This window comes from Eleutherodactylus coqui, chromosome 7 (assembly GCF_035609145.1).
Source record: "Eleutherodactylus coqui strain aEleCoq1 chromosome 7, aEleCoq1.hap1, whole genome shotgun sequence".
NCBI classification, from domain to species: Eukaryota; Metazoa; Chordata; class Amphibia; order Anura; family Eleutherodactylidae; genus Eleutherodactylus; species Eleutherodactylus coqui.
The window spans coordinates 73,160,673-73,171,600 of record NC_089843.1 but is presented as its reverse complement, the minus strand read 5'-3'; the positions used below and the strand labels follow the sequence as shown (position 1 = coordinate 73,171,600).

The 10,928-nt window shown below is 48.4% G+C and overlaps 1 protein-coding gene across 3 annotated transcripts in view; it reads left to right on the top strand.

Moving 5' to 3' along the window:
- The first annotated feature begins 5,761 nt into the window (after window positions 1-5,761).
- Window positions 5,762-10,928, top strand: part of TBC1D19 (TBC1 domain family member 19) — a 168,334-nt gene continuing 163,167 nt past the window's right edge. For all 3 annotated transcript variants that reach the window (XM_066574627.1, XM_066574624.1, XM_066574626.1), the window contains exon 1: window positions 5,762-5,912. In XM_066574627.1, the coding sequence (XP_066430724.1) occupies window positions 5,814-5,912 (99 nt within the window). In that variant the 5' untranslated portion in view covers window positions 5,762-5,813. The remainder of the gene's footprint in view (window positions 5,913-10,928) is intronic.

The following is a 10,928-nucleotide window of genomic DNA, read 5'->3' as shown; positions in this document are numbered from 1 at the left end:
AAGGCCTTAGAGAGTGTTCCTTTTCCTGTGCTGTACATGCTGCCTGATCTCCGCGCCTCCCCTGCTACCTGGCCTTCGGAACTGCGCCTTCTGCCACTAGCGCTGTCGGATGGGAATTTTACCATCAGCTTGTCCGCCAGGGTCCTGTGGTATAGCATCACTCTCGAACCCCTTTCCTCTTCGGGTATGAGAGTGGAAAGGTTCTCCTTATACCGTGGGTCGAGCAGTGTGTACACCCAGTAATCCGTAGTTGCCAGAATGCGTGTAACGCGAGGGTCACGAGAAAGGCATCCTAACATGAAGTCAGCCATGTGTGCCAGGGTACCTGTACGCAACACATGGCTGTCCTCACTAGGAAGATCACTTTCAGGATCCTCCTCCTCCTCAGGCCATACACGCTGAAAGGATGACAGGCAAGCAGCATGGGTACCCTCAGCAGTGGGCCAAGCTGTCTCTTCCCCCTCCTCCTCATGCTCCTCCTCCTCCTCCTCAACGCGCTGAGATATAGACAGGAGGGTGCTCTGACTATCCAGCGACATACTGTCTTTCCCCACCTCTGTTTCCGAGCGCAAAGCGTCTGCCTTTATGCTTTGCAGGGAACTTCTCAAGAGGCATAGCAGAGGAATGGTGACGCTAATGATTGCCGCATCCCCGCTCACCATCTGGGTAGACTCCTCAAAGTTTCTAAGGACCTGGCAGATGTCTGCCAACCAGGCCCACTCTTCTGTAAAGAATTGAGGAGGCTGACTCCCACTGCGCCGCCCATGTTGGAGTTGGTATTCCACTATAGCTCTACGCTGCTCATAGAGCCTGGCCAACATGTGGAGCGTAGAGTTCCACCGTGTGGGCACGTCGCACAGCAGTCGGTGCACTGGCAGATGAAACCGATGTTGCAGGGTGCGCAGGGTGGCAGCGTCCGTGTGGGACTTGTGGAAATGTGCGCAGAGCCGGCGCACCTTTCTGAGCAGGTCTGACAAGCGTGGGTAGCTTTTCAGAAAGCGCTGAACCACCAAATTAAAGATGTGGGCCAGGCATGGCACGTGCGTGAGGCTGCCGAGCTGCAGAGCCGCCACCAGGTTTACGGCCGTTGTCACACATGACCATGCCCGGTTGGAGGCTCAGCGGCGCAAGCCAGCGGTCGGTCTGCTCTGTCAGACCCTGCAGCAGTTCGTGGGCCGTGGGCCTCTTCTCTCCTAAGCTGAGTAGTTTCAGCATGGCCTGCTGACGCTTGCCCACCGCTGTGCTGCCGCGCGACACCGACTGCTGGCGACGTGCTGCTGCTGACACATCTTGATTGCGAGACGGAGGTTGCATAGGAGGAGGAGGAGGGTGGGTTAGTGGAGGAAGCATACACCGCCGCAGATACCACCACCGAGCTGGGGCCCGCAATTCTGGGGGTGGGTAGGATGTGAGCGGTCCCAGGCTCTGACTCTGTCCCAGCCTCCACTAAATTCACCCAATGTGCCGTCAGGGAGATATAGTGGCCCTGCCCACCTGTGCTTGTCCACGTGTGCGTTGTTATGTGGACCTTGGCAGTAACCGCGTTGGTGAGGGCGCGTACAATGTTGCGGGAGACGTGGTCGTGCAGGGCTGGGACGGCACATTGGGAAAAGTAGTGGCGACTGGGAACCGAGTAGTGCGGGGCCGCCGCCGCCGCCGTCATCATACCTTTGAAAGTTTCCATTTCCACAACCCTATACGGCAGCATCTCCAGGCTGATAAATTTGGCAATGTGCACGTTTAACGCTTGAGCGTGCGGGTGCGTGGCGGCGTACTTGCGCTTGCGCTCCAACACTTGCGCTAGCGACGGCTGGACGGTGCGCTGAGAGACATTGCTGGATGGGGCCGAGGACAGTGGAGGGGAGGGTGTGGGTGCAGGCCAGGAGACGGTAGTGCCTGTGTCCTGAGAGGGGGGGTTGGATCTCAGTGGCAGGTTGGGGCACAGGGGGAGAGGCAGCGGTGCAAACCGGAGGCGGTGAACGGCCTTCGTCCCACCTTGTGGGGTGCTTGGCCATCATATGTCTGCGCATGCTGGTGGTGGTGGCTCCCCGGCTGATCTTGGCGCGACAAAGGTTGCACACCACTGTTCGTCGGTCGTCTGCACTCTCAGTGAAAAACTGCCAGACCTTTGAGCACCTCGGCCTCTGCAGGGTGGCATGGCGTGAGGGGGCGCTTTGGGAAACAGTTGGTGGATTATTCGGTCTGGCCCTGCCTCTACCCCTGGCCACCGCACTGCCTCTTCCAACCTGCCCTGCTGCTGCACTTGCCTCCCCCTCTGAAGACGTCTATAAGGCCGTAGGCGTAGCAAACCAGGTGGGGTCAGTCACCTCATCGTCCTGCTGCTCTTCCTCCGAATCCTCTGTGCGCTCCTCCCTCGGACTTACTCCAATTACTACTACCTGAGTGATAGACAAATGTGTCTCATCCTCATCGTCCTCCTCACCCACTGAAAGCTCTTGAGACAATTGCCGGAAGTCCCCAGCCTCATCCCGCGGGAACTTTCCAAAGGTTGGGCATCGGTCACGACAAACTCCTCCAGTGGGAGAGGATTCGGAACTATTGCTGCCCATTCTGGGCAGGGGCCCGAGAACAGTTCCTGGGAGTCTGCCTGCTCCTCAGAATGTGTCATTGTAATGGAGTGAGGAGGCTGGGAGGAAGGAGGAGCAGCAGCCAGGGGATTCAGAGTTGCAGCAGTGGACGGCGCAGAACTCTGGGTCTCCAGGGCAACATAGACGACTGGGTCTCCAGGGCAATAATAAACGTTTGGCAACAACAAAGTCTCTTATAAACGTCCCTTCACAGTCCTTTTCAAAGTCCCCTCAGTACAATCCTCCACAGGGTTGAAGGCAACAGCAACAACAAGTCCACTTGATTTGCACAGACCTGTGGATGTCCAGATCGCAGCTGGTCCTTAGTCTGTAGTGCCTTCCGACCCTTAGTCCAAGGGCAGGTGTACTCCAGGGGTGCTGCTGGAACCACGTAGTTCCTGGTCCATAACGTCTCTCTACTGCATACAACAGGAGTTTTCTTTCAACAGCAGTCTGGTCGCAATATAGCCTTAGTTGAAGTCTGGTCCTCCCAGACACACACCTCTCCTAGGTGTTGAGGTGAGGGGCGTCTCCCTGTCCACCTCTGGCCTTCTCAGCCACACACTCTGAGCTAACAGCCCTGCAGCTCCACTGAGCTGTCTTCCTGGCCTTCTCAGCCACACACTCTCCTCCACTGCACTAAGAACAACCCTTTTTATATCACTGACCACACCTGTGGGTGTTTTCCCTCTTACTTCAGGCACCAGACTGATTGTCTGTTGCCCCCTACAGGCCATCCTCTGTAGCGCACCCCTACAATATATACAGCAAGTCCCCCATTTAAAAAACAGGTTCCGTTCCAGGAAGCTGTTCGTAAGACCTCATGTTCACGGTCAGATTTGAATTGCGGAATCCACGCGGGGCACCTACGCAGAAGATTCACAGCTCAAGCCGCCAATAGGGAACCATGGACATCCGCACTTGAATTTTGACATGCAGATTTGTTTACCAGACTCCGCATGCTCCATTTTAGTGTGGTTCTCGCACGGATAGCTTCAATTGAAGTCAATGGAAGCCATCTGATCCGCAGCCCGTCCCCAAATGACATTGTGGACGGGACATAGATTCCGCAGGCAAGCAGGAATTTAAAAAAAAAAGTACAGTGCATGTGCGCCAGCGGGTGCCTCCGCACACATCCTCAATACAGAGCTGAATAGGTACGCTTGGTGACTGGCCACGGGCAGGGTTGGATTTTGCTGCGACCTTCCGCATGTGGAATTTGACCCACCTGTGGACATGAGCCCTAAGTGCATTTGTTCGTATGTCCGAACAAATGTTTGTATAGAGGTGGATTGCGAGTTGATTCTGTTCCATACAACGCGGGTGTCGGCTTTTACTTACCCCTACAGTCCAGCTTACGCCCTCTACACTCAACAGAAACCGCCCTTACAAAAGTGTCAAATGACCTCCTGACGACCAAATCGAGGGGTGACTATTCCCTACTGATCCTTCTCGACCTTTCCGCAGCATTTGACACTGTTGACCACAAACTCCTCCTCAGTATGCTTCGCTCCATTGGACTAAAGGACACTGCTCTCTCCTGGTTTTCCTCCTACCTACCCGACCACTCAGTCAGTGTCTCCTTTGTTGGCTCTACCTCCCCTTCTCTTCCCCTTGATGTTGGGGTACTCCAGGGCTAGATCCTCGGCCCCCTCCCTGCAGCGTCTGAAGGGTTAAACCCCTTAAAATCATTGCCTGTGAGCTGTGCTGCATGCTAAATGCTTCTATCTTATAGTGTCATGTGGTACAAGTGAGGTTATAAATGTGAGTGTCTGAGAGCGGGAGTAGTTGTTGATGATCATCCATCTTACCATGCTGTTGGAGGACCCACAGTGATGCAGGGAAGCACCTTCAGCTTCCCTGCATTAAAAATGGAGAAGAAGGAGAGGCTCCCGATGAGATGCTGAGGATCTTTCCTTTTCCCCGATCCTTGGAGAAATCGCAGGGGCGCAGGGAGACATCTCTGGTTTCCTTGCATCTAATATGGAGGAGACGAAGAGACAACCTTACCGCATGTGAAATGCATGAGAGAACTAAAAATTTCCCAGAAAGAGAGAGCAATTCCCCAAATAATTCTGTATAAAGCGACCCTTTGTACCAGGTAACCCGCTCACATCACGGCAGTTAATCTTTCCTGTGTGGCCTCCGCCAACCGATCACCACACAGAAGTACGTAATTTCAACATCCACACGGAGAATGTGCGGGGTGCATTTCAAAAGTCTTCTGCTAAGTAATTGTATTTTATCAGAGAGTATGTGGCGAGGGTCTTGTCTTTTTGCCTCCTCCGGAGAATATATAATGTCCAGGACCAGTGACCTATAGATAACGTGGACTATAGGACCGGATTGTTCCTGTGTATTTTTGTCTCCCAACCTCTGAGCTTCTGCCTGTAACTGCTGCCATGAATGTTACCTGTGATTACCCATTTTGTAAAGTTATTCAAGTAAAGTTTTACAGGGGCCTCAACCGTTCCTGAGGACCCGAGGTACTATACACAGTGTTTATTAATCTGCCGTGTATGAATGCCGGTGTGTGGAACGGTGGCGTCACGAACTGACAACTACTACCCCCTTCATCCTGAGGACTACGAACCCCAATATCTTTCCTTCCCGTAACTCCCTCTGGGAATGTTACGGTTGGCAGTAACTCTCAGGCTATACAATATATATATATATATATATATATATATATATATATATATATATATATATATATATATATATATATATATATCCCAGACTGCTGTAGTAGCCGTCTAGCCTAGGAAGGTTACTGCAATTACTACATGTAACTGTGCTTTTTGTATTTTTGTACTTTTGCCATTCTGTATCCCTGTTTCTGTAAGCGCTGCCGAATATGTCGGCGCTTTATAAATAAAGGTTATTATTATTATGTTCTTGCTATATGCTACCAATGTCTTTAACAAAAAAAACCCCTTTAAAGGCAAAATATGTATTATATTAATGAAACTGTTGCTAATTTATTGATATTTGCACTAAAGGAGCATGAAAAGACTTCTTCCTGATGTTTTCCCTAATATTTGCTATAAGGAACCAGTGAAAACCCCAATGTAATGTGCAGAGCACAGAGGTAGAACCCGGAACTAAAAGCACGGTTCATTTTTCTGAGCAGGACTCCTATTCACAGCGCACACCGCTAGTTGCTAGGGAACCATTGATCCTTCTTTTGTGGCCCGTGCTGGTTTTCCGTAGGTTTCGGGTACAATGCAGGGAGAAGAGGAGGAATTGTCTGTGAGCATTGCCCACATAGTGCAGAAACTGAAGGGCACTGCGCTGCACTGTCAGCTGGAGAAGGAAGCGCGGGTGAGTCTTGCTGCAGACACTGCCGGCATCACACAGCTCAGCCTGTCATGTCATGCATTGGCCACTAGAGGCGCACTGCACAAAACACCAATAGAACTGTGTATTGCAGAGCTCAGAGCCCATAACATCCTGCGTGCGCTGTCTGCTTTGTCTCGGGCTACACACCCTCTAATGTTGAGGCTTATGCACTATGGCACATTGCACTCTGGCAGAAATAGCTAATTTTGCATGTTTGTCCTTATTAAAATAAAATTTAAAAAAAATAAAATTATATATATATATATATATATATATTACATATACACATACAGACACACATTTTAGGCTGCTTTCACACCTGTGTTGGCGCTCAGTTTAGGGTCTCCGCTTCTCTGCTCCGTTTTTGGAAGAGAGAAACTGTATTAAGACAAAAAAAGTGTTCCCCCCCCCCCCCCCATTCATTGCAATGGGGTTTCAAAAAAAGCAGTCTGCTGCCATTCCGTTAGGTTTCCTTTTTTGGACGGCAAAATAGTGCAGTCTGCAGTGTTATATTTCCGTTTGTTTTCCGTTTTTTTAAAACCCCATTGAAACAGTAAGGGGAAAAAATGATCAATTTTTTTTTTCAGTTTTATTTCAGTTTCTCTCCTCCAAAAAGGGAGCAGAGAGACGGTAACTCCCCCTAGGGCAGGAATGTAAACAGCCCTGGGACGGCTTCACACGGGTGTATTTGCACGCGCAATATGCAGAGTATAGAACCCATTGATGTGTATGGGTTTGTTCACATTTCCTTTTTCGCGCGTATTTCTTGCGTACGAAAACACGCAGCATGCTATACTTTTATATACATAGAAATCTATAGGTGTTGCACAAATGTGTGCGCAATTTTGCTGGAAAAAGAACGCATCTGGAACTCAGACTAAATAGTCATTTAAATAGGGGCGTATTTGTGACTTGTGCACAAAAGCCCATGCGCTGCGGGTGCAAAAAGTGCAGTAAAAAACTTTGTTCATAGCGCAGAAACGTGCTGAGTCGCATGTAATTATGCAAATGGCTGCGTGAAGCCGCCCTTAGCCGGAAGAGGTGTGGTTTGTTATCAGAACTACTCTGCCATCTTGTGTATGCATTATGTAACTACATGCTGTGCCTCACATTCAGGGTCGGGAGGGGTAACAGCTCTCCTTAGGGAGAGAGCACCAAGAAGGTGAATTAGGAGACTTATAGGGCCATGCATGCTCCTCTGGGTAATATGCAAATAAGGAAGATGGAGCAATACCTCTGCAGCGCCACCTATTGGATGACAGCATTCCTGCAAGTCAATGCTTGACCCTTTATACAGGTCTGTAGAGCAATGCTGTGCATACACGTACATCCATGCGGAAAAACGCTGGCATCCGCGATCATTCGCAATTACTTTCCACAAATGATCGCAGTCTGACCTGTTCGTGTGAGCCCGGCCTATGATAGAAAGGTGCCATAACACACACGCGTGTAAAAACCCTTAGGGCTAAACTGTGTGTTTTTTTTTATTTTTTATTTTAAACTTACATGTTTTATATTGAGGTTTTTGAAGAGTTTTCTGTAAGTCCCAACTTGGGGGTAGTTTTACAGAAAAACGAGTATAACAGAGGAACATATTGTCACAATCAAACATATCGTATCAATATAAAGAAAGACACATCTGAGAAACAGGACTACAAATCGGCCCGATAGCAGCTAAACACACGTTTAAAGGGGAATGACACTGGAAACAGTTGGTGTCATTTTGAAATAACCGAACAGCAACACCGCTTAATGTAGCTAGTCAATCTAAGATAATGGGTTAGTGCACACGGGCGAATTTGAATTAAGGAATCCGGAGTGGGCGACTCCGTCCATAGCATGCAATGCAAAAGTGATTTTTCATGCATATGAGCAGAAACCAATTGCTGTTTTCGCTCGCGAATGAAAAATCGCAGCATGTTCCATTTTTTTACAGATTCCGCACGGACGGTGGGCACGGAGGCTCTCTTACATTGTTGTACTGCCTCTAGCTAGGATACAAGATGTTATACAGGCAGGCTCTAGTTCCCTTGCTGTAACTGAGTCTTTAGATTGCACAAACGCGTAGTCAAGGGAAGCCGTCCAGCATTGCGGATGGACTGCGGATTCCGCGGGAAAAGCAGGAGTTTAAAAAAAAATTAAAAATCTTTACTGCGCATGTTGATGGTGAGCAGTTCAGCTGCAGAACAGAAAAGAAGAAGAAAGTACAAGTCTGTGCAGATGCCAGCCGGGCACAGGGTCAGATTTCACTGCGGGCTCCCCCATGCAGAATCCGACCCGCCCGTGTGCATGCGGCCTATAGCTAAAGAAAAAAGGATGCAAGAGGCCGAATGTAGAAGGGGAAGAAGAAAGAGGTGCATGATGGTAGAAGAGAGGGGCAAGAAGTACCACCGGAAGTAGAAAGAAGGAGGAATGAAGTAAAGAAAGGGGGAGAAAGACAAGGAGCTGAGGATGTGCTTGTGAAGAACACGGCAGGCGAGACCGAATGGCAACCACGGGCCATTCGCCTGTCAGAAGGACTGTCCCGAACTGGGATAGTCAACGCATGAAGACAAATCTTCGAGAACTCTTCCATTCTGCCCAACAGTATGGCCATGAGCCTCTTGTTAAACGCCAAGCTCTTTTCTACCACTACTTGCTTGTAAAGAGTTGAGCACATTTGGGGAGTACAAATATAATTAGTACCAGGGATAAAAGGAGTTGGCCATCGCTTTTATTTTCCAAATTTGAATGGGCCACCACCCTTCCATATTTCCCTTCACTAGTTGGCAGAAAGATTCCCTTTTTGGAATATCCATAGAAGTTGCTAAATGAATATGTAAACAAACAGAAGAGAAGTTGTCCAGCAGATCCCAACTCAGGGGACAATAAGTACCCCTGAAAATAAAGGCCCGTTTATACGGAATGATTGTTCAAAACTCATTTTAAACAAGCAAAAATGAACTATAATCATTCAGTTTAAACACACCCAACAATCGAATGATGAACAACAATTCATTCGCTTATCGTTCATTTCATGCAACCATGAAAGTCATCATTGGCTCGTTCACTAATCTTTCTGTTTAAATACCGATCAATCAGTTGTTCTCATTCAGTGAATCTGAATGACTGAATGAAAAAACGAACTCTTACATTGTTGGCTCTTGCAAACGATAAATTTTTAGCTGTAAAAGCTCTTTAACCCTTTCCAGTCCAATTTTGGATTCAGGGTTTCCTAAAAGCCTTTCACTTTTTGCTGTTGTACCGCGGTGCCATCTGCTGGCTAAAGCCAGTGTGTGTGCGTCAGAGAGGCTCCGACAGCGGAGTGGCTGGCAATAGACTGTAAGAATACCCTGTCGGACGTCTTCTGACATTGGAGCTGTACAAGCTTCAATCAGAATGTAGGAAGACGTCAGTGGATTGGAAAGGGTTAAGGCCTAATGCACATGGATGGATTCCAGCTCGTTTTGTATGGAGCTGTAGTAGGACGGCCATAGAGGGGCATGGGGCCTCTGCTGTACCTCTGTATGCCTCTGATTTCATATGAAGGAGCAAATGCATCTGCGGAAATGTTCTGTATTGTTGAAGTTTAGGTGAGCTGCAGTGCGAGGGAAAATAATCATTACTGCTTTTACTCTCCTTGACATTACCTTGAAGAGAAACTCATTTATTAGCTTCATGGCCTAGATTATGAAGTGTGAATTTTATAATTAAATATTAAAAGTGTCATTGCACTTAGCTCTAATTATCTGGAATGACACTTGGATAACTTTCTCATGTACTAACCTTCATTTTCTTTTGATGTCAGTTTCACTTTTTCTCTTTTGTAATCTTGTTTACATTTTTGTAGTTCTATCTTAAAGGGGTTGTCTCGCGAAAGCAAGTGGGGTTATACACTTCTGTATGGCCATATTAATGCACTTTGTAATATACATCGTGCATTAAATATGAGCCATACAGAAGTTATTCACTTACCTTCCCTGCGCTGGCGTCCCCGTCTCCATGGCTCCGTCTAACTTCAGCGTCTAATCGCCCGATTAGACGCGCTTGCGCAGAAGGGTCTTCTGCCTTCGGGTCTCTTCGGCAGCAGCTGTGTTTTGGCTCCGCCCCCTTCTATGTGTCATCGCGTAGCTCCGCCCCATCATGTGTGCCGATTCCAGCCAATCAGGAGGCTGGAATCGGCACACATGACGGGGCGGAGCTACGCGATGACGCGTAGAAGGGGGCGGAGCCAAAACACTGCTGCTTCCGGACAGACCCGAAGGCAGAAGACCCTTCTGCGCAAGCTCGTCTAATCGGGCGATTAGACGCTGAAGTTAGACGGAGCCATGGAGACGGGGACGCCAGCGCAGGGAAGGTAAGTGTATAACTTCTGTATGGCTCATATTTAATGCACGATGTATATTACAAAGTGCATTAATATGGCCATACAGAAGTGTATAACCCCACTTGCTTTCGCGAGACAACCCCTTTAAAGGGGTTGTCCAGTTGTAAACTAGTGATGACTGATCTTTAGAATAGGCCATCAGTAGTGGATTGATCAGATGTTTGCTGAGCTAATGCACTAAGCCTATTTTCTGCAGAAACCAGACAGCTCTGTGCCCATTGCAGTGGTCAGGCTTGGTATTACATGCAAAGTACACATTCACTTCAACAAGAATTTAGCCTGTTATACCTAGGCTTGCCACTAAAGGAGAAATGGAGCTGTCTGGTTACTGCAGAATTCCGCTCAGTGCACAAGCGCACTGGTCCGGTGAGCAGCTGATCAGTGGGGATCCTGGCCAATGGACCTCCATTGATCTGCTATTGATGCTCTTTCCTGGGGATAAGCCAATAATAGATTACTGGCTTATCCCCAAGATTATAATAAGCAGAGCAGCAGGACCCACTCATGAGACCAGTAATTACAGTGCAATGTAAAATTACTTTTAAAGTGTTATTCCAGGCCTCAGGATATCCATGTTGATAACCAATCCTCACATGAGTGTATGTCCGCCAGCATTTTCACAGCCGGCTGAT